Below are 24,958 nucleotides of genomic sequence, written 5' to 3'. Positions count from 1 at the left end.
TCATTCCAATCATTAGCATTATAAGATTAAGCAAGATCATTAAAATCTGCCTTATGTTTCTAAGCAGCATATGTTCAGGAATGCATGGAGCACTTGACATTAGAATTTATGTATACAAGGGTATAGAAGTATGAGAAGAAGAACACATACTTAAAAATAACATGTCAGATGTTCTAGGCGAAGGAAAAAAAAACACCTAGAGAAGTTACTCAAGTATATTATTTGAGACTTTCAGTACTTCTCTTTTAATCCGTGATTTACAACCTGCTTTCATAATTCTGCAGTGAACTGCTAGGCTTTTCTCCCTGGTTGTATCTACATGGCTGAATGAATTCTCTCATCCGGTGGTTAGCAAACTAGAGTCAGCAGACTAAATCTACCCTGGTGCCAGTTTTTGTATGGCTCATGAGCTAAGAATCATTTTTACACTTTTAAATGGTTGGAAATAAAAGAAGATAAATACTTTGTGACATGTGAAAATTATATGAAATTCAGATGACAGTGTCCATAAAGGTTTTATCGAAGCATAGCCACAGCCATTTATTTATATATCATCTGTGGTTGCTTTCACATTAGAAAGGCAGGGTTGGGTAGTTGTCATAGAGACTGCATGACCCACAAAGCCTAAAATATTTACTATTTGGCTCTTCATTGAAGAAGTTTGCTGACCCCTGTTCTAGTCAAATGGTTCTCTCAATCTTTAGGTATTGGCATTCTATTTGGGGCAACAATGTTCAAGGACTCTACTCATGATAGTAGTTGAAATTTTAACATTGATGGAGGAAAAACATAATGGCAAAAATAAATCCATAAAGCTCCTAACGAACCTGCTTTTTATTAACCCAATAGCATGGGTGTTAATTTCACATCATGTTAAATATGTGTCTGCAGACAGTGCTTGGGGGGACATGGATTTATGGATCCTTTGCAACAACCCAACAGCTTTCCACCTATTTCCCAAGGAGAACAGTATGGAAACCTAGTTGTCTTACCCTCCTGATATGTTCAAGATTCTCCTAATACAGATATTAGCAGAGCAGGTTGATTCATGTCAGTCTCTCTCTTGGCTCCTGCCAAGCATATTCTTGGCTTGTGTCTGGAGAGTGTATTTGCTTAAGAAAAATGTGTTCTGATTAGTTTTTGTTTTCAGGAAAGTATGGTAGTGGTGAAATATTTTGTCTCCTAAATTCTGTTTGCAGCATATGCTGTCAGCAATTTTTGTAAGTGCCTGAAATGAGATGACCAATTGAGAACATAAAGGATATATTACTTAAATAGAAACTAACACTTATTGATGGTTTTATGATATGCTCAGCACTAGATTAAATGCTTTATCTGCATAGCATGTTTATTCTTCTAGATTACCCTACAAGATAAGTATGGTTATTATTACTATTATGCATAGCTATGGGGTGCCTGAGCCAAGATTTCAACTGAGGTAGCCTACTCCAGAACCTAGACTGGGTACTAAACTGTTTCTTCAGTAGATATATGACTAAGGTGATCTTCTATTGTGGTTTCCTGGAATCCATTCTATCTTATACCTTTCATGACATCATAATTATATATAATAGCAATTTTCACTCTCAAGTATGTCCAGATTTGGACAGTATAACTTGTATACTTGATATAAGACTCTAGATTGATAAATTTGTACTGAACAAAACACAAGTGAACAGCAAAGACAAATTCAGTGAATGATCATTGTCTGCAGGCTGGAATTTCGTTAAAATATTGTAATTGTTCAAGAGGCATCATAAAAACTTGAGTGAAAGCCTCATGGAAGCAGGTGTTCCATGTGAGAACTACTAGCATTTGACTGTGAAGACTGTAGTCATGACAATCTATTAAATGCTTATCTCTTAAAAATGATCTCTTTTTTCAGCTTTTCTGACACACTACTGGTTCTGTCCCTACAACGGATTCATTTTCTTACTAAAAGATCTGGGATCTTTTGCCTAATTACTGTGGTAGTATCTCATAAATTCATGGTCTTTGCCTTTTTCAATTTCTTTATTTGAAAAGCTTCCTTACATTGATTCAGGTCTGACTCTAAGTGAATGACTCCTAGATCATACTTATAGTTCCATATCTGACTCTCTCTCTCTCTCTCAAATTTCATGTTTGTATCTTTAAAACTATGTACTTCTACTTGTGCATCTAGTCAGTGCTTCAATTTTTTTAATCAAATGCGAACAGCTGTTGCCTCTGTTTAACCTAGTTACTCACATTGTACAGATATTTAACTTAGTATAACTTGTTGCCTGTGTGTCCAAAGGAATGGCAAATATTGGAGAAAATGTGGACGTTAGAATCAGAAATACTCAAGTTTGAAACCTGCCTGTTTTAGCTACTAGCTTATGATCTCAGGCAAATTACCCAATACCTATGCCTCAAATTCACTATCCTCATTTTATAAAATACTAACTCTGAGGATTAAGTAGGAAGCATTTAACATAGTGTATGTAAGGTGATAAGAATTCAGTAAATACAATAGCTGCTTTCATGTCGTTTGGTTATGATGGACATGGACATTCATAGTAGATGTAGTGGAAGTGATAGATGTGGTAGAGATGGTGGTGGAGGCAGTGATAGTCTAGGTGGTGATGATGGTGGAGGTTGTAATGGTGGGGGAATGGAAATGGTGATTATATGCTATAGGTGAAAAAAGATTCCATAATAATAACATCATCTCAAAGGTGAAGAATATAACAACAAATTACCTTCTCCACTTCCTCTTCAAAATGGAATTTACCACCTAATTTCTCTGTTAGTCTCTGCTCTTTTACCTTGCCCTTATTTATTATTATTGCATTATATTATTGGGCACAAACCATTTCAGTCATTTACCTCCCAGTCATTTTAACTGGTAACTCCATAACCTAAGCCATATACCTCCATGTGGTGAGACTTGGCCCCTTTCTGATTAATCCACTTCAAATTAATGTATATAAATGTGGCTTTTTAAGAAAAAGATGTTCTTTAGTTACTTAGAGAAAGCGCGAACCCAGAGGGAGAGGCAGAGGGGGAGAAGCCGATTCCCAATGAGTAGGGAGCCCCATATGGGGCTCGATCCTAGGACCTGAGGTCATGACATGTGCCAAAGGCAGACACGTAACCAACTGAGCTACCTAGATACCCATAAAATGTGGCTTTTATGCTGACCTTACAGACTTGAGGTCCTCATAACTCCAATTGCTCCCTGAATAAAGCACAAATCACTTATTATGATATTCAATATTATTGTCCCTGCAATTTTATTTCTACCTTCCCCAGAATCTTTCCACTTCAGCCAGTAAATTACATTACATAATTTTTTTAAAATTAAGATTTATTTATTTTAGAGAGAGAGAAAACACTGATGCATGTGAACATGGGGCGAGGGGCAGAGAGAAAGGGAGAGAAAGAATCCCTGAGCAGACTTCCCACTGAGTATGGAGGCTGACTTGAGACTTCATCCGAAGACCCTGAGATCATGACCTGAGCTGAAATCATGAGCCGGCCGCTCAACCGATTGAGCCACCTATGCGCCTTTATATTACATTCTTTTGCTATATGCCTTAAAGTCACCCACACAAATTTTTCTCATCACTAATTACAACAAATAAGTCCTGTTATTTTCCTTCTTTATATTTTACTTAGATTTCATATATAGTACCATGCATATGATAATCAATGAATATTTATTGAAAGAGTGAATAATATAGTTCAATTAATTGAGATAACTAAAATTTTATATTCCAATATTTGCACTTAAGAATTTTGCCTAGTTCTTCATGGAATTGTTCTTAATAAGAAGCAAATGAACATTTTAATAATCTTTAGTAATTCTATCTTTGCCCATTAGGATACCATTTTTTACTCAAAACTATTAAGGGATTTAAAATTCGGCTATGTACCACACTACTTTTTTTAAATATCTAAGATGTGTTTAATTGATTCCTTAATAATTATACAGTTTCTACTTTTGTTGTGTTTACTGCATAAATTGTCTTCTTTACACTAAGATATACAAAAGCGTTAATGATCTTGGGTCACAGGGTAATTATTTTTAACAGTAATTTATCCCTGCAGTTCTGCAATATTATTTTACATATAGGTAATTATCAGAGTATGGAACTTAGACTATGTTAAAACTAGATCTATTATCTAGTTAATTGGAATTTATTGAGGAGATTAGTTCCTAATCATGTAGCAGTTATTTTAAGAGACTTTCACAACAGCTTTCATTTACATTTTTGTATCAACCAGGTGAAACCAATGGCAAATTGAATCTTTTTTTAAGTAAATGCCATCTCAATAAAGATAATTTCCCCAAGTATAGTGTTAATAAATGAGTATCTTTGACCTGAAGGGAAGTATAGAGACATTTAGAAATACCTAAATTCACTTAGTTTCTTTGTCTTCTCCTGGCTAAGTTAGGCGGAGTGTGAAGTTTGCTTTCTCTGTTTCTTGCATGCTTACCAAATAGCAGAATACATTCATTGCCTGGGCAATTGCATATCTGCATTATTATTTTATTTTTTACTTTTTAGCTTAATCGTTTTTGTGATTTCTTTCTTTTTATGTCTGTGGACTGATATTAATTTTTGTCACATAGTTGGGAGGAAGTTAGATAAGTGTTAGACTCTTCCTAATAAACAAAAGACTCTTTCTACAGTTTTATAAGATCATTGCCTAAAATATTTCTGTGTTATTTATTTTCACTTTGATTCCCAAATTATAATCAGGAAGTAGTAAACTAAAACATTTTATTTCGTTTCAAGAATCTATTTATTTATTTATTTTTAAAGATTTTATTTATTTATTCATGACAGACACAGAGAGATAGAGAGAGAGGCAGAGACACAGGCAGAGGGAGAAGCAGGCTCCATGCAGGGAGCCCGACGTGGGACTCCATCCCAGGACTCCAGGACCAGGCCCTAGGCTGAAGGCGGCGCTAAACCGCTGAGCCACCGGGGCTGCCCTCAAGAATCTACTTAGATGATTAATATGCCTAAGCTAACTTTAAAAATTTTTTCTATATGATAAGTTGATCCTAAAGTACTAAGGGTATTGGTCTCAGCAATAACATTTTTGCCCCTTGGCACAGCCCAGAAAAATGAAACTTTGCATCTTTTATCTAAGGAGATGAGACTGTAGACTTGTCTACAGTTACAGGTTAATTGAAATCTGGAAAGGTTAAATAACATGCTTTCAGTTGCAGAATAAGGACAAGTGCTGAGTTTCCTAATTTCTATTCCAGTGTTATAGTTGCAATGGCCTGCTTCTTTTTTATGTATTAGAGTCAAATGACCTTGGTCATAAACTCAAATTTCAGTTCAGAAACTGTTTTTGGTGAAGAATAGAAATCTTACAGGTTGCCTTCAGATATTCCAAAAGATAACCACCTATTTTAGATTCTTAAAATTATTTTGCCATATAAGTCATTAAATATGTTTTGGAGAATGTAGGGATGTGAATTGTAAAGGCATACAAAATGACCAGAGAACACTTAAAACAGTGACATTCTTAGTGCTATGCATTAAACAGTAACATCACCTAGGAACATATTAGAAATGTAGATTGGGGGGGCACCCCAACCTTGCTGAATCAGAAACTCTCCAGGTAGGCTTAGGAATCTTTTACAAGCTGTCAGGTCATTCTGCTAAGCCATAAAGTTTGAGGATCCTTGCACAAAAGCAGTGGTTCTCATATTATATTAGCATCTATCAGAATCATCTGGAGGGCTTATGAAATGAGAACTTATTTGCTTCTACCGGAGTTGGTTTTAGTAGGTCTAGAGTGGTGCCTAACAGTCTTAATTCCCAACAGGTTCCCAGGTCATGCTGATACTTCTGGTTTAGGGCCCACATTTTGTAGATCAGTGCACTAGAGCATCATCTCAGCTATAACCTGACTCTTGCTTCTTTTTTCCCAAAGCAACCTCAGTGATAGAGGCCATCAACTCCCAGTTGGGTCATGTTCCCATTCTATCCTGTGACACCTCTATTGCTTTATATTGAAATGATCTATTCATATGTCTCTTTTACCCACTCGACTCAAAACTGCCCCAGACCAGGGTCCCTATCTTACTCCTTAGCTGGTATGGGCTCTTCTATGGGGTAGATGCCTGATACATGTTATGAACTGAAACATACTATAATGGAAACTGGTCCTATGAGATAGTACACATAGTTCTGACTGTCTAGCTGCAGCAGCAGCATGAAAATGTGCTCTTAGAGAATGCAAGTCATAGAGTGATGCCAACAGGGAGAAAGACAGGGCCATATTCTGAGAGCTGTGACATGCAGTTTTACTTGTCCCCTGAGTGAAGAAGATGGTAGTCATGTCTATTATTTATTCATCTGAAAGAAGAACCATAGCTGAGTGCCAAGAAAGGATGATTTTAATCAGAAGATCTGAACTACCTTGAACTACTTCTAATACAGCCCCAAAGCTGGAGTAGTCTACATGGAGCCCTGAAACTGCTCTCAGCAGGGTCACCAGAGAGATTCCTTAATTGCTGGCTCCAAAGGTCACTCTTCAGTTCTTGTCCTTTTTGACCTTTGTGCTGTGCTTGACAGTGATGATGATTAGTCCCCTCTTGAAATTTTTCCTTTCCCTTGGTTTCTAGGATTTTTCCCTCCTGTGTTTTTTTCTCCTCCTCGCTTTCTGACTATGGCTTCTCAGTCTCCTGCTCTTATCTCTTTAATAGTCTCCACAAGATTCACCTTTTGGTATCATTTTCTTCTCATAATGCATTCTTTCCCCAGGCAGTATCATGTATAGGCTTGTCTCCATCAGGCCATCTATATCTGATGATGTCCAAATGAAAATCTCTAGTTTGCCCTCCCTCCTGATGTTCACAGCTGTGTGATCCAAGTGTTTATTGGGCATTTGCACCTGGACTTCTTGCAGAAGTTTCAGATGTAGTTCCGCAGTTAGACTGCACAACTTTAGAGAACACTATTCATGTCATAGTTTCTAAGAGCAGCACCCTTCTGGAATTGTGAACAGCTGGCGCAGCCATTCACAGTGGTCCTGATATCTGCCACCACAGGAAATTCCTCCTCATATGCCTAAATTCTCTTCACTTTGCCCCTTCCTTTATATCCAGGCTGTCTTCATCCGACTTTAGTTTCTCATAATTTTCTGCATGAAATTCTTAACTCGATTCCTCTGCTTTCTCTCTTCTTATTCATACACATCACAGCCTTCTGGGACTATCTTAAAATGCAGTTTTAATTAGATCATTCCTTGGCCCATAATTCTTGAGATGCACAGCACAAAAACTCCTTTCTGATCTTGTGCTGCCTAACTCTCTGGCTTCACTCCCTTTGCCTTGCCCATTTCTTTGTATGCCAGTGCTCCTCAAAATAGTCTATAAACTGTGCATCACCAGGGCACCATGAGATAAGGAGCTTGGGCTAGAATATAAATCAGGGCACTGCTTCCTTTGTCCAGAAAGTTTTGCAATTAAAAAGAAATCAGATGACATAGTACGCATAGTGACTTAGTGGATTTATACTCTGGTGACTTTTCTTGTCACAGACTACCAACAAATAGTTCACAGATGGGCCCCAAACTGCATTTTGAGTGACACTGCCCTCTGCTCAGCCTTAATTAACCACTCTCTGATTTACGAAGCTCTAGTATTCCTTCAAGCTTCTGTTTCTTTGCACCTACCATTCTCTCTACCTAAGATTATCTTTTCATGCTTTTCCCTTTGCCCACTCTCACATTCCTTGCCCCCCAGCTAACTACCTTGTTGCTCTGGCAACCCAACCTCCCAGGCATTTCTCAGCCTTGCTAGCACTTGCATTAAAAAACTTGCAGCATTTCACTGTAATGATTTTGGTTTTGCATATTTTTATGTCCACTGAGCTCCTTGAGGCCAGGAGTCCTTTATTTTCAACTCTAGACCTACAGGGTATGACCTAGAGGTCAGCATGTCACAGGTATTCACTAAATATTCATGGGATATTGAATGGGTATTTTGTCAGAGTCTTATCAGGAAAACAGAAATATTCTCAACATTTCAAAGAGCAGAGACCTAATACAGGGAATTGGTCAAGAAGGTGGTAGAAGCCTGGGAAGCACCCAGGATAGTGAGGCAACTCCAAACACTAGCAACATCAGGAAGCTCTAATATCTCTAGAGCTCCAGGAATAATGCAAAGAGGGGTTGTTCCCAGAGACCCAAAGCTGGAGCCTTCCACCAGTTAGGGCTGTGGGGCAGAAGTTTGGACCAATGGAGGGAGGGGCCATCTAGAGGAAGCTAAAGCCACAGTGGAGACCTGGCTGCTTTAGAAATGCTTCCAAAAGTAGAGTACAAAGGAAAACTTCCTTGACATCCTCCCAAATTCCTTCCCTCCTCAAATATTCTGCCAGTACCTTCAACTGGAGAAATCTAACTAGAAGCCAGAGGACAAGCAATTGTGGGAAATGGATGTCCCTCAGATTCAGACAGGACAAGAGATGTGTGGTGAGTAGCTCTGAGAGCAGATGGGCCTGTGACTGCCCAGGTTGGTTCTGGCCTTGGATCTTGCACTCACAAGCTATATGACTAAAGAAAGTCACTGAACCTCATTCAGTATCTATTTCTTCATCTCTGAAGTGGAATTTATATGACTTTCTCTGTTTGCCCTCACATGGTAGAAATTTTATGATGCGTGCCTCTCTTGTTGATTATTTGGGTAAAAATGTACTTCCTTTTCCCAGGAGAAGGCTGAATTTCCAATTACTAATTTAGAACAGTTATCTTCCCATTATTACATTTGTGTTACAGTGGAAAATATTCTTGTTCCAACATCTTCTGAGAATATTCTTATTCTTATGACTTCCCTGGTCAGGAGCTTCTAACTCTATATATCAGTATACATTATGCCACCACACACAGATAAAATTACAACCAGCTCTTATGGACTGAACTGTGTCCCTCCACATTTCATGTAGTGAAGCCCTGGCTTCAATTTGATGGCATTTGGAAATGAAGTGTTTGGGAGATAATCAAGTTTAGATGAGATGATGAGGGTGGGGCCCTCATAATGAGATTAGTACCCTTCTAAGAAGGGGCACTGGAGAGCTTGCTCTCTTTCTTCCTGCTATGTGATGACAGCATGTCAAGATGACTATCTATAAGCCAGGAAGAAAGAGATCTCTCACCAGAAAGTGACCATGCTAGGACTTTGATCTTGAACTTCTAGTTTCCAGAGCTCTGAGAAAAGAAATTTCTGTTGTTTCAGTCACTCAGTGTGTTATCTCGTTACATTGGCCTGAGCTAACTAAGATCCTGGCTTTGGGTAGAGCAGTGAGTTCTCCTTTGTGTTTTAACTAAAGTTCATAGAGATGCTCACTAAAAGAAATAGTTGGGTTGAAACAACTCATGATGCCAGGGAAGTGGCAGTGGGGCAGTAAGTACACGCCAGATTTAAATGGCTTTCTGCATTGCACTAGATAGTTTCTGAACCTTGACTGGAAGTTATTTAAACTTTAAAGACCCACAACATAAAAGCATGTTGAAGTCCTTTAAACTCCGCGAGCTTTCACACTGAGAGTATTTAAAGTTTAAATTGCCTCCCACAGGGTCCGAGGCACCATCCAATGTGTGGAGGGGTTCTTTGAACACTCCTGTAGACAGTATGAGTCCACTGTGTTTCAAGAATATAGTGACAGCAAAGTTAGTTTTCTTGCTAATTTCCATATTCCTTCAACTAATATCTAATCAATTGCTATGATTTATCAGTCACTCCAATTGCTGTATCTGTGAACTATACTTAATCCTTCCCTCAAGAAGTTTGCACTGTAGTATAAGCTATGTCATGAAGAAAAACCAATATAATATTAGAAAAGTTGTAAGGAAGAAAAGTTTGCTTCCTGCTTGGAGTTGAACATGAAAAGCTTAGGGAAATTAGCATCTGTGTAGACATTTAAAGGATAGGGGCATGTAGACTCAAGGTAAAGGGAAAGGATGATTCAAATACAGGCTGTCCTATAAGCTTGTATACAATTGGCACTTACACATGGTTGTGTTTCTGTTTGCCTAAAGCAGAAGTAGGAGGTATTGGAAAAAGGGAAGTAAGGAACGAGGTTGAAAAGGTAGGTTGAATTCACTATAAAAAAGGAACTCATTGCCAGACTAAGGAATATAGACTTTAATCTGGTCATGGTGAACCAACGTATATTTTTGAAAGAGAGCAAAGCAATATAGCTACTATGAACCACACTATTTTGACCCTCCCTGAGTGTTGGGAGAGATAGACCACCTCAACTTTACTCTATAGAGCAGGGAGAGCTTGCCTTCTATAAAGAGCCAGAAACTATTTTAGACATTGAGTATAATGTAGTTTCTTTTGCACGTACTCTTCTGCTATAGTGAGAAAGCAGCCATAAACAATACGTAAATGAATATGTCTATATTCCAATTAAATTTCATTTACAAAACTAAATGGTGAGCCAGATTTGTCCTATGGGCCATAGTTTGCCTTTTCCTGCAATAAGGGGTGCAAGAGATGAGATTATTTTGCTGTTGATGATTTTTATTTATTTGTTTTATTCTTTGTTTTAGTTTTCTTTGCAGTTTAATTTTTTTTTAATTTGAATCTAGTTGACACACAATGTTATATTAATTTCAGGTGTACATCATAGTGACTCAACTTCTCTATGTGCTCTGTTCACCACAAGTGTGATTACCAGCTATTACTATACTATGCTATTACAATATCATTGGCTATATTCCTTATGTTTGTTTATTCATTTGTTTCATTTTTAGTTTCCACATTTGAGTGAAATCATATGGTATTTGGCTTTCTCAGTCTGACTTATTTCACTTAGCCGAATACCCTCTAAATTCATCCATGTAGTTGCACATGGCATGATCTCATCCTTTTCTATAGCTGTATAATATTCCATTGCATCTATCTATCTATCTATCTATCTATCTATCTATATATATATATCACATATTCCTTATGTACGTGTCTATCGGTGGACACTCATCATCAGGGAAATGCAAATCAAAGCACAGTGAGATATCACCTAATCCCTGTCATAAGGGCTGAAATAATAATAAAAAAGAAATAACAAGTGTTGAGAAAAATGTGGAGAAAAAGGAACCCTCACATGCTGTTGGTGGGAATGTAAACTGGGACAGCAGCCACTGTGGAAAAAAATATGGAGGTTCCTCAGAAAATTAAAAATAGAATTACCACATTATCCAGTAATTCCACTACTGGGTGTTTACCTGAGAAAACAAAAACATAAATTAGAAAAGATATCTGCACCCCTATGCTTATTGCAGCATTATTTACAACAGCTAAGATATGGATGCAGTTTTTATTTTTGTGGTTACAGTAATAGCTTATAATTTGCCAGTTATTGACAAAACCCTATGACAAACATCTCTACCCTCAACAGATAATGTGAAAAGTAGCACTGGGCTGGCTTCAACCCAGTAAGAAAGAGTCGTGGAAGGCAGTAATCATGGTAGCTGACACAAATATAGCTTCTACCACATGTGAGGCACTCTTCTACATATTTTCCACATATTAACATATTTAAACATTAAACAGCATATTTTTAATAAAAATAATTTTTATTATTTTTTAAATATTTTATTATTATTTCCCCCTTTTTGCCAGTGGGAAAAATGAGGCACAGAAAGGTCAGGTGACTTGTTTCTACTTGCACAGTTTATAGGGAGCAGTTTAGTCTAGATTCGAACCCAGGCATCTAGCACAGGATGCTGTAATCTTAAACTCTATCATGCTGTCTTTTAATGAGAAGTTAAAGGTGATTTCATCATTTAGCTGAAATTAAAAGTATTACTGAGACTGTTTAAGAATTTGTTGAGGTCTGTGTATGAAAACTGTGTACTTATCCTAGATTATGATAGTTCTACATCCTGAAGTCTCATAGACTCTTGGGTCCTGTTGAAGCATTTGGCTGTCTTTAAATACAGAGGTCTTTTTCAGTTAAAAGAAACATTGTCTCAAAGTTACATGTCTTTTTAGCATCAAGCCCTATATGGGGATCCTAGTAATTGAAGGCTTTTCCCAAATGCAAGACTTCAAGTGTTAACCATTGTCTTAACCTCATTATGTGTCATGAATAATAACCTTTGTCATCTGTGTTTGATATTAGTTCTAATATCAGAGAACATATCAACAGATTGGAAATTTGTGGATTTTAGGAAATTAAGGATGATTCCAAAGTAAAAATAAACTAGGAATGACAGTGATTTAATAATGCCATGTGGGTATCAGTTATGCAGCTAAGGATCATACTTAAGGTTAATGAAAGTGTTTAGAATTAATGTCCTAGTGTTAGAGACTCCAATAAAATTTTTAAAAAGCACAGTAGTAACTACCAGACTTTACTATATAGCAACAAAAAGGAAATGTGTATTGACTTTTCCTTCATATGAACAAAAAATATAGGTTTTTTTTTCATTTTGGAACAAAGGAAAAGTGTAGTGTAGTGGAAATCTTTGGATTTAGACAGACCTGGTTTTGAATCTTAACTCAATGCTTCATTGTGTGTTGAAAGTAAAGGAGGTTTCTCGGTTTCTAAATCTCTGTGTTCATGGTCTATCTATGAAATGAAGATTATAAGGTAAACTATTATCATGGGAGATGAATTTTTTTCTTTATGAAAGTATGTGACATGAACAAGATGCTTAAAATGCTAGTTTCCTTTTTTCCTTTGAGTGTGATTGAATGTAAAACTAACATCTAAATGTATAGGAATGTAATTATAGGCAGATTTATAGAACATGAGTGTCTACCCTTTAATAAATGTTCAAAAATGAGGTCAAATTAATGAACTGGGGAGAAACTACTGTGTTACAAAGTCCAGAAAATGCTGCTTTATTATTTGGATTAAGCGTGTCTCCCTGAATTAAAGACACTTTCTCAAGGGAATCTTGGTATTAAGACTTTAAGATACTTTAGTATGTGTATTAAGATGGCTGAAGGCATTTTAACTGTGTATCTGAGGGTGTCTTACTAACATGTTCTTTTTACATCATTTTATCTATATCTTTGGACATTTTATGTTTTTCTGTAAGAGAGCTCCCATGAAAAATCCATTTGTCACCATGTTATCGTTATGTAGATAAGAAAATAAAAGAGAAGCCAGATTGAGGACCAGACAAACTGTGAAAGGGAGTGTGCGCCCTCTAGTGACCCACATTTATTTCTCCCAGGGTCTTACACAGCTCTTCTTTTTGGTTTCATCATTTTAAGTAAACATCAAATTTGATTTTAAAATAAATGGCTCAGAGTTTTCCACTTGAGCATATTACATTGTATGATCATAGATTTATTACTATGACAAGATTTCATCAATCACTTAAGAGAATATTTCTATTAACCTGTGTTAAGGTGATTTTCTTGCACAGAACTGTGTTTCAAAGGGACTTTCAATTTACTGAAAATGAAAAATAGGCTCTAGGCATCTGTGGCTTAGCAACATTTTATTTCCAATCCTCTGGGTCATGCAATTTTTGTCCACATACTTGCACACTCCTTGGCTTTAAAACTAATTCCTCTAATATAGCTGATTCTGACATCTTAGAATTTGGTGAATTTCCTTAATTTTTAAGGTATGTTTTCCTGGAAGTTCTACTAACAGAAGATGTGAAAGTGACTTCTTTGGAGCCCTATCATGTTTTAGAAATAAGTATTACCAAAGTATTTTTAAATGGTTAAAATCCATTACCAAATAAATAAGATTATTTTAGTCATTTTTATCTACCAGATGCTAAATATTTTAGTTAAGTTTTACTTTTTGCACAGAAACAAAATTTTGCAGGAGTTTCATTTAGTTCAGTGCACTCAGCTATCCTGGAGGTACAAAGATTAATATCAATGCCAGATAACTCATGGAGGTTTCTAGCATTTATAGCTTAAAAATATTAAATCGCTGGGTTTGTATCCAAGGGCATATATTTTAAAAGATAGTATTTTTATACTCCTTAAACATATAATTTGTTTTGCCATAATTGACAACGAACAAGATGCACAATTTTAAGGACAAATTTTATGTATTGGTTTAGAATTCAGATTTTGAAGCACATGTTAAATAGGCCTATTTTAGGACAAGGTAAACTACATAGAAATTGATTTTTTAGTATCTTTTCAAGATGCATTTCTTTACAATCTGGAATCATTAAATTTTACTGTACTGAAACATATAATTTTATGAGTGATGTACTTAAACTTACACATATAAAACTAGAAATACATTTAAGCTTGTAAATAAGATCATGCAAACATAAGGAAAATAGATTATTTGATAGGCCTGTTACTGTAGCAAGTTTATGATAATTGAAGACAGTGTCCTTTCTCACTCATCATATTTTGTTTCAGGTGCCGTGTAAACTGTTGAGAGGAGTTTATAGGGTTCTTACTATAACTGGGAGTTATAACATCCTTGGATGCTAATTTGATTGCTAGATAAACAGACTAATATAATTAGAATATCAATGCTGCAATGTAAGCGAAACTGACCTTAGCTATGTATTTCAGGTCAAAAGTGCTTTAATTAGTGAGGTAAATATACACATTTAAGAATAATTTATAAAAAGTATATGTTAGTTTCTATTTTAAGACCAGTTTGATGGAAGCTTGTTAACTTTCACAGTTTAAAGGTAGAAGTAAAGGAAGACCACAGAAGTTAAGTCACAAGCCTAAGAAAAAAGTATGAGGATCAAGATGATTGATTAAAACCTGGGATACCTGACTTTAAGTTCAGTAATTTTCTACTGCACCATATTTACCTTACATTTAAACCTGTACAAACATACACACACACACATAGAAACACATACATCACACACATTAAAAAACTATAAGGCAATCATGTGGCCCTATCTCTTCCCTTCAACCAAGAAAAACACACCAACACTATACAAACACACTCTCACACACGTGCGTGCATGTGTATAAAGTACACAAACTACCTTAATTTGGAGGAGGTGTTTATGGAAATGTTGACTCGTTTTCCCCAAGTTTAATAGGATTTTCTCCTTTACAATATTTTATAACTCTGAAAGTATGGTAATTACTCAGCACATCTTAAAGTTTTAAAAATACTTTATTTTTAGCACTAACAGGATTTATACCAATTTTCATTTGATATTTTATAAGATCTCGCTGATTCAAATTGAATTTGTACTCTATTTTATTTTTAAAAGCAAGTAACATGTAGCAAGATAAAGGAATGAGGGACTGTCTTTCCCAGAAAGAAAGTTGAAGGGGGAGGGGGAGTGAGAGATTGATCAAGAAAATCTTCACAGAGGTTGTATATCTTGAACTAAATTTTGGAAGATGAATAGAAGTTCATCAGATGGTCTGGGATCAAGAGAGTACCCACATACCAATATGGAATTTGTTTCCTCATTTTCTAGAAATTGAAGAAGATAATTATTAAAAATATAATTAATGGGGGCACCTTCCTGGTTCAGGTCATGATCCCAGGGTCCTGGGTTTGATCTTCACTTTGAAACCTGAGTTGGGCCCCCTGCCCAGTGGGAAATGTGCTTCTCTCTCACCTTGTCCCTCCCCCACTTGTGCTTGCTCTCTTATTCTGTCTCTCAAATAAATGAATAAAAATCTTTTAAAAAATTAACAAAATTTTAAATTCTTACCTCACTTCCAAAAAGATTTCTTCCATGCTATAATACCAGTGAAAAAGAATCATTGTTTTGTTTCCATTAACCACGAAATTGTGTTCTAGCTAATTAAAATGAACATTTAAAATTTGGCTTGTTAAGTTACGTGGTCTAGGTCTAGAGCCTTAGGATCCTGTAAGAGTTAACGTATTGCACAAGAGTCAACACTTTACTTTCTAAAGATCTTTAGCTTCTTAAGAAGAGGCTCTTAAGTTTTTATGAAATTCTATGTGCAAAGATGTTTAAAGATGTAAAATGGCCATTCATAGCCTAGCTCACTAATCAAATCAGTTAAGTCTGGGAGCTTGGAGGATTCCTATTTTCAAAGTTTACTCATTTGGGAATGATGAATTCCAAATGGTATATTGAAAGTGACTGAGCTAAAGTTTATGTAAATGTGCCATGTTAGTTTAATATTTTATATGGCAGTCACTGTACAGAAAATTAACATAATATAATCAGTGCCTATTGAGTCTCTTCTGACCTAATTAGAGTGATCATCATATAGCACAAGTTCCATACAATGACATACTATTGACATTTCAAAACTAGGCAAGTTTTTAAAGTGCAAGTATTTATCTAGTTCTTTGGATTGTGTTTCTGTGTTTTTTAAAAAAATTATTTAAAGTATTTATATACACACATATGTTTCCCAATTTTGACCATAAGGGAATGTAACTGACCTAATTTGCATGATCTTTATGGAAAATTTAACTGGATGAAGTAGAGTCCATTTGTAAAATACAGTCATTTTTTTAAGAGAGAGGGATGGGCAGGAGAGGGAGAATCTTAAGCAGGTTCCATGCCCAGAACAGAGCCTGATGGAGGGGCTCAATGTGGGGCTAGATCTCACAACTGTGAGATGGGGTTCTGAGCTGAAATCAAGAGTCTGACACTTAACCGACTGAACCAGCCAGACACCCCTGTACAATACAATCTTAAGGGAAAACCTTAACCTTCTGAGTTTTTGGTATATACACACCATAATTTTTGATATCTTGAAACTTCCAGGAAATGGAAGGTCTCTTTGAAAATGACCTTGGTTTGATAATAAATCCTTTGTAAATAACACAAATTGAAAGATATGTTTGCTCTGCTCTATGGGACCTCACAAATTTTTAGTTTTATAATGAGTGTCTTTGTAAAAAAGATAAAGATGTCACTTCACTGCTAACCATACATAAAAACAAAAATGAGATTTTTAGAACATGCTTGAAAAACACAGAACAGAGTACTCATCAACAATGATAGGAGAATAATCATTTTGCAAACAGAATAAGAAGTCATAATTTTCATAGTAGAGAAAAAGGATTTTAAGTTTGCTAAAGTTAGAGTGGATTTAAGGGTAGAATATGTCCATAATAACATACAGACATACTTGTCTATTGTAATATATATAATGTTACAGAGTAAAATATGTTATGAGAGTAGGATGAGGAAATAATAAAGAATAGAATAGTGGGCTGATTCTGAGGGTGTAGAGGCCCATTATGAGACTTACTATAAACCAGCTCATTAACTAATGACTTCATGAGAATTTTAAAAGTGAAGAAAAAAGAATTAGTAGAAATGTGTGATTTTGTGAAGAAAGAAAAGTACATGCACAGAATCTAAGATTTAATATGGCATTGAAAATAATTTTTCAGTGTTTTTCTTGAGGGTTTTTGAGAAGGTAACTGAGTTACATCTGTATGATATCTTTAGTTGGTGACCAAATCCCCAGCTTCAGATAGTACAAAGGATGGTAGAAAATACCACTTGCAAAATGCTGGGAGAGTAGATAGCAACCAGTTTATGACCACGTATGGATTAAAATCAGGGGAATCTGTTAACTTGCCATACATGCCAGCTGAAATATCTTAAAAATATTTAATAGTAGTGAAAATATGAAAACTAGGGGACAAACCACAGAAGGTGATGAAGCAGGAGCTGCCAAATTGATAAAGAATAAACGAAATCTGCACTTGTTACTTGGAAGCCAGGATCTGAGTAGGAGCCAAAAAGGAGACCTTGTTCATTTTGCTAAAAGTGGTAGAAATGTCTCTGAGACTCAGCATTGAATGTGGGCTGTTGGTGCTCAGAAAAAGAGCAGGAGGGCCTTTCCTTTTGAAACCCTGTCTCTGATTCCCCTTCACCCTTCCATTCTCATTGTTGGCATAAAGAGATGGGGATGCCTACTGGATAATATTGGAGAGGGAAAACAGTGCTAGCAGCTGACAGTTAATTCCCAGAACTCTAAGGGATGGTGTTGAATGTTAGATGTTGGAGTGGGGGCTGACTGTATATCACATTGGGACAGAAAAAGTTTCAGTAAGCAACTCAGAAAGATGGTCAAAGCAGCAAGCCCAAATGGAAGTGACAGGAAAAACAACAACAAAATCCCATACAAGTAGGATTAGGTAAGGACAAGCTCAGAGATTAAATCATGTAAGAGTTAAGTTTAGGTGCCACCTGTTTCCAAAGGAATCAACGTGTCACAATTAGGAAAGAAGAGAGAAAACAGAGTCTAACAGCTGAGAATAGTACAAACTCATTGACATTTTGCTTCATTCTATTTCAGAAGAAAAGTATGACATATTAACCTATGTGCCTATGAATAGACATTTTTTCCTTAGGTTAAGCACTGCACTCACAACCACCCTAGAAAAATTTGAAATCCCTTTAAAAATACGTATAACAAAAAAAGGAGCATAATCACTCTCCAAAGCATCCTTAGGTAAAAGAGAAGTTCAGGCATCCCGTGCAACCTCTTTCCAAATTTATAAAGTCAGACAAACAAAAAAAAATTGAATGAAGAAAGATCTCTCAGAGGAATTTCACATCCTGTTGCCTGAATTGATCTGAATTATTAGAACTGCATGCCAACTGGTGCCCAGGCCTCCCTTAAAGTAGAGTCTTCACAGACTGAGCAGCAAGCAGATGGTTACCATGGTGTTGACTCCACAAAGCCTTCATTGTGTGGAGATAACCAATTTACTTGACAGAGTCTCTAGTCTAGAAGCTGATTTAATCCTAATTCATTGAAAAGGTATTTTTTTGATTATCAAAAAAAAAAGTCACAGTGCAAGCTGAGCCCCGGTTTAATGTCTAAAGTACTTTATTTTGTTAAATAGATGTTTTACTAAACCACACTTTCTGGTAATGTGGACAGATGCATTTTTATCTCTGTTATCTATGGAAGTTAATACCATGGCATATAGGGAGCACTTAGTATAAGTTTTGCGGCAAAAGTGAAGGGAAATATTTTACTATTTTAAAAGGAAGCATATATAGCTTTCTTCATAAAGACAAAAGTCTAAAAGTCATATAAATTTTTTTTTCTGGATGAAATTTATTTACTGTCACATTGAATAAGTAACTTTTTTTTTTTTGCAGTGGATTGGAGATGGTGGTAAATGATAATTATAACATGCGTGTAAACAAGACCAGTGTAAATTCTGGGACTACTAGAAAACTTTCTCCAACATAGGTCTTAGCAGAGCTCTCCCAGCTGGGATACCAGCTGTGTACCTTTAGTCAAGTTTTAGATTCATAGACTTGTAGGTAGAACTGAACAATCTTTCCTAGAGACAATCTGAATCAAAAGGGTGAGACCAATGAGATCAAGTTTAAAGGGGAATTTGGCAGTGAATCCTGGATATTCACATCTCACCTTTATGAGTCAGAGTGTATTTGGTGTGTAATTGGGTCAGGCTGATTTAAAGGGAAAAAGGACAAGTTTGACCAAAGGGGCTAAAGTGGATTATGCTTAACAGCCAAGTTTTTAAGAAAGAAGTATTCTAATGGATAGATGAATAAGAGCAAAGGATTTTACTTAATTGGAGTAAGGACAAAAGTTGAGTGTGGCCCTGAGCTCCCTAAGAAACTTGAACTGAGATTTGTTTCTAGAAGGTCTTGAATAAAGGGCAAAGTTGTATATAGGCTTAAGTGGTCTGTCAAGGCCAAATAAGGATAATTTTGATCTTTATGCTAAGAAAAATGGGAAGTCTTTGAAGGTCAGGAAGGCAAACTCGCTCAAATGTAAGAGAAGGGAAGAGAACAGATAAGATTGAATATTTGGACATACGAAGTGGAAGAAATTCTAGTCTGATAATTGCACTTTTCTTGGTGGAGTAAAAAAATGTCATTTTTTGATAGCTGAAGAAAGAGGATAAGTTAGTGCTTTAAGAGCTTTGGAAAAAGTTTAAAATAGTTCCCGTGGAGAGTCAGAGTTCAAGGTGAAAACAACTAAATATGGAGGATGCTGAGTTCATTTGAGGCTGTTGATCATTGCTTTAGTTTGGGTTCCCTGGGAGTGGATCTGGAGACAAAGATTTAGGTGCATACAGTTTATTGGGGATGTGATCCCAGGAAGCAAAGCAGGGGTGAGGTTAGGAAAAGAAGGCAGCCAATAAAAGACAATTCACAAGTGGGTTATTGCTGGATGCAAGTGGAGTTGAATCCATCTGGGAACCCTCTAAGGTTCTCTGTTATTTTCATCATTATGGTCACACCAAAGGGCAAGGGAGCTGGGATATTGATCTACCGACTCTGGTGTTATTAAAGGTCACTGCTGATACTGACGTCTCAGCACTTCTGGCCTGCCCCATGCACTGGCAAGTGAATGCCTGCAGTCAGACAAACACAGTAATGTTTATATTGTACCAAAGAAAAAACAAAAATGCTTTTCTTAAAATATTCTGATGGAAAACATGCACTGAATTTTGTAGGTGGCTGAATGGCTGAATGACCAGAGTCAGAAATTTGATTTAGTGAGTCAACAACAGAGAGAGAGAGATGTTTAGAAGCATGCAACAGGACTCTATTTCAACATCACCATTATGAATGAAGAAATAGGAAACCCAATAACTAAACTTAGAGGAAAAAACAAATGTGGGGAAGATAACAATCACTATGCATAACAAAATGAAAATCCATATACATTTACAGTTCACATGCAAATAAAAGTTTTGACTTTCAGTGACATGAGATGGGAGTAGAAATCTCTGAATTCAAGAGGTATCTGTTCCTTCAATTTCCTATTGGGTACCCTTCACTCAGTAAATATTTGTCACTGTGAACCAGGCCCTATTTGAGGTGAAGGATATAATGGTAAACAAGATAAATTAAGTTCCTTCTCCATGGAACTAACAGTTGGACATCAATTAACTTAATTTCTTTGCGCTTCTGTTCCTTTACATCATCAGAGAGATTAATAATACCTTACCATAGGCTTTTTCAAGAACGCAAAGAGATTGTTTTAGGAAACGTTTCATGTTGTATGAAGCTCTGTATCAGTTTAATTTTAAAACAATAGTCTGCAACTAACATGAGAAACTTTATCAGGTTTCTATGACTGAAATCCCTGAACTATGAGTTCAGGAAATCACCTCCTTGGGCCCCTGGATGGCTCAGTCGGTTAAGCGTCTGACTCTTGATTTTGGCTCACGTTGTGATCTCAGGGTTGTGAGATCAAGCCCTGCATTAGACTTGATGCTGGGCATGGAGCCTGCTTAAGATTCTCTCTCTTCCTTTCCCTCTCTTCCTGACCTGCATGCACTCTCTTTCTCAAAAAAGGGGGGGGGAGGGGAAGAAAGAAAGAAAAAAAAAGAGGGAAGTTAGCTCCTAAGTTTGTGGTTCTGTAGAACTAGCTTGGTGATGTGTAAACATAACTAGTTTATGTGAGAAATTCTGGGAAGTCTTAGCTCAATTTAACTCCAATGTGAATTAAAAGTCTAATATGGAAGTCAAAACATTGACCAGACTCATAGGCTGCATATCTAAGAAGATAATTGTCTATTCTTTCCTAATTGCACTAAGCACTAACACTGACATGATGTCTTTAGGAGCCAAATTTTAATACTGACAAGTGAAGGGATCAGTCATGGATTCCTATCCTAGGAATAGGATAGGGTGCCATCAGATATTTTCTAGTGGATTGAAAGAGTTAATTTCAAGTATTTGAGAGTTTTCTTGGATAGGAAGATATGGCATGGTGATAAAAGTGTATTACTTGGTGTCTTAAATTTTGTATTTGTACTTGTGTTGTCCTTCACAAACTTCCTATGAAAATTGAGTAAATATTTTTTCTGGGGACTTTGTTGCCTGTTGTTTTAATAATCTTGGATTAGATGATTTCTAAATTCTTTCATAGATTCTTTACAGGTGCTGATAAAATCTAGGGGTTCTTTCTCAGGAAGAATGCACACACACTTAGAATTGTGCCTGGAATTTCAAGTGATGCACAGATATCCTCCTCCTTTGCAACCCGTCCATGACTCTCCTTCACTCTCTGCTTTAACTCAATCTGATTGACTTGATTGAACAGTTAACTCTCATTGGCTCCATAGGTCTCTACAATAAAAGAATGAGAATATCAGGGTATATAATTAGATGTCTAATGCATCATAACAACACACTGCAAATTTAGTGGCTTAAAACTGAAGTAATTGATCTTTTCTCACAGTTCTGCAATGTGGGCAGGGCTCTCTGGGTAGTTCTCAGGCTCTAAGTGATATCAGTTAGAGAATTCATTTGGTTATATTCAGCTGGTGTTTGAGATGGGGTAAAAGAAAGGCTTATTCACGTGGGGAGTGCCTCATTGTCTTTCATGTTGTCTCTCCACCTGGCTAGATCAAGCTTCCTTAAAGGGCCATTGGAATTCTTAGATAACAGTTACATTCTCAGTGTATGTTCTAAGAGGAAAAGATCCAGAGTACAAGCACTTATGAAGCCTCTGCTTGTGTTATGCTTACTAATATCTTGCTTGTCATAGCAAGTCACATGGCCAAATTCAGAGTCAGTATTGTTGGAGACTACATAAGGGCATGGATCTCAAAGGTATGGTTCAATGGGAGCTACCAGCAGGAATTTTTTGTTTGCTGTAAGTACTTTCCAGAAAGGAAGAGCATTATCTTGGGAAGTAGTAATTTTTCAGCCAGTGCAAACATTCAAGCAGAGGCAGAGTGATAGCTTATAGGAGATACTGTAGAGAGGTGATTGCTACGTTGAGCTTAATAAAATGACCTCCATGATCATAAGACTGTAGATCAAAGCTACCTCCAAATTTTGAGCCTACATAACCAGGGAAATGGTAGTGCTATTAACAGTAACAGGGGCATCAGGCAGGAGTCTCAGATTGGAAGGAAAATGGTAAATGTGGATAGATTGCTTTTTTTTCTCATATGGAAGAAAGAGATAATCAAGAAATAATGACCCTTATTTTTTCCTGTCTTAGGTTGGATGTCGATATAACTGAACTTCACAGTTGGATTACTCGTTCAGAAGCTGTGTTGCAGAGTCCTGAATTTGCAATCTATCGGAAGGAAGGCAACTTCTCAGACCTTAAAGAAAAAGTCAATGTAGGTTATGTATTAGTTTTTATGTATTTTCCTAAGTTTTGCTGTTTGTAAACTCTGTGCTTTGTACTATCTGATTCTATCAATTGAAAAGATTAAAGCAATATGGAATAATGCTTTTAAATATATCTTTAATGTCTATTTTACATATCCAGCAGAATCAGTGTTTAGCATCGAGAAATCTTTCCTGGTTCTGCTGTGACTGAGCAGTATGCTTTTCATAAACCTTCTTTAACTTTTATATTATTTAGCTGTAAATTAACAATTTTATAACATGAACTAATTGATTTTCCCTCATGTACTGTTCTGTCACCTCAAGGCTGGGACTTAGCAAGCTTGCAGAATAGAATGGACCCTTAGAAATACTATACTTAGGACCCTGTTTGTGCTCTCATTATCATCAAAAAGTTATTCTTTATACTCATTTAGTACTTGCCATAACAGATTTGCATTTTCCAGATCCTTATGTATTGCATTACCATAACTAGAAGATGTCCAGCCTTTTTCAATATTTATTTATAGTAAGAGGTGATTTGCTGTTTTTATTCCCTGCTGAGACATTATAGTTTTGTCCTTTACAACAGGGATTTTCATTAATTTAGTAGGAGCTGCTTCACCTTCAAGGACATTATGAAGGCTTTGATATTTCAACTTCGACAATTATAAAACATCCATTTTGGTCATTGTTTGTGAGAGCGTTTCTAAGAGGCAGATAAATGCTCTGTAGTGGGCAGACTAAAGAAACAAATATTCTGAATGTCAAATAGTTTTAGCTATAGGAAGGTCACGTGGGGGGGAATAAATCAGTTTCATGTTTTGAGCAATCAGTTTCATACCAGACGAACTCTCTGAGATTTTTCCAAACACAACACTATCTTAGATACAAGCTAATACTTGCTCTGGGATTGGAAAATTTGGAGAGCAAAAAATGATTTTCTTCTAGGAGAAAGTAATCTATTTTTTAGGCTGCTTGAGGTAGGGGAGATGTTGATTCCATCAACATGTCTCAGAGTTAATGATTTATAAATTGGGAAGTTATTTTAAAAGCATTATTTTATAGACTGTTATTAGTATAATAATAGACAATTGTAAATAATTTCAAGAAATGAGCACTATGATGTTAATGTTTTAGTTTTAAAATTAAACTGAAGCATAGTATATATAGTAGAGAATTAGCAAAATGTGTTATTTCAAAGAACACTCATTGGATGGTATGTTTTTTGTTATGATTGTGGAGGGAAATTCAATGAATAGAAAACTGCTTAGAGAGGGTGAACTCTCTAAAATACATTTTATTTTTTTATTTATTTCTTTTTCTAAAATACATTTTAAAGGTCATGTGACATATTTGGCCACTGAAAGTATGAGTCACCTTGGGCTTTTATTAGCTAATTTATATTTTTTAAAATTTATCTCAATAATCTACTTATCTGTTTGTCATCCTATGTCTGTATCTTAAAACAGCTCTGATAAAGCAGGAAAATTGAGTTCCAGCATTTCAAGAATATAAATTCAAAAATTTCCTGTTATCATATGGTTACCTAGAAGCAATTTGCATTTGATCAATAGTGTCAGTGATGACAGACTGAAAGTGCTAAAAAAATGTACAATATTGTATGAGTGGTTTTCTGATGCCTCGTGAGTCACCTTTATCAACTGCTCTCATTTTCTGAAATAACATCATTCTTAATTGCCTACTAAAATAGGACATGAAATGATTTACCTAGACATTTCCTTCAGGCTAAATATAATATATATGTATTAAAAATCCTTGAGAGAAATACATAGTAATGATGATGGAGATGCAGTTTAGGTGTACATTAATTTTCTTCTTCACCTGCCAGTTTATGTAGCTTATTTTGAACACAGGGGAGGCCCATCTCATGAACTTGAATGGTAGTCATTTTTAGGCGTCCATTAAAAATGGCTAAATATTGCCTTCTTTTTTTCTTTCACTGACTCCTTCA

At 36.1% G+C, this 24,958-nt stretch overlaps 1 protein-coding gene across 15 annotated transcripts in view; it reads left to right on the top strand.

Moving 5' to 3' along the window:
• The window catches only part of DMD (dystrophin), a 2,170,621-nt gene that overhangs the window by 776,775 nt on the left and 1,368,888 nt on the right, over positions 1-24,958 (top strand). For all 15 annotated transcript variants that reach the window (XM_025439443.3, XM_025439430.3, XM_025439477.3 and 12 more), the window contains one exon: positions 22,871-22,994. In XM_025439443.3, coding sequence (XP_025295228.1) covers positions 22,871-22,994 — 124 coding nt within the window. The remainder of the gene's footprint in view (positions 1-22,870; positions 22,995-24,958) is intronic.

This window comes from Canis lupus, chromosome X (assembly GCF_003254725.2).
Source record: "Canis lupus dingo isolate Sandy chromosome X, ASM325472v2, whole genome shotgun sequence".
In the NCBI taxonomy this organism is placed as follows: Eukaryota; Metazoa; Chordata; class Mammalia; order Carnivora; family Canidae; genus Canis; species Canis lupus.
Note: the sequence above shows the minus strand (reverse complement) of the source record. Positions and strands in the feature narration are given on the sequence as shown.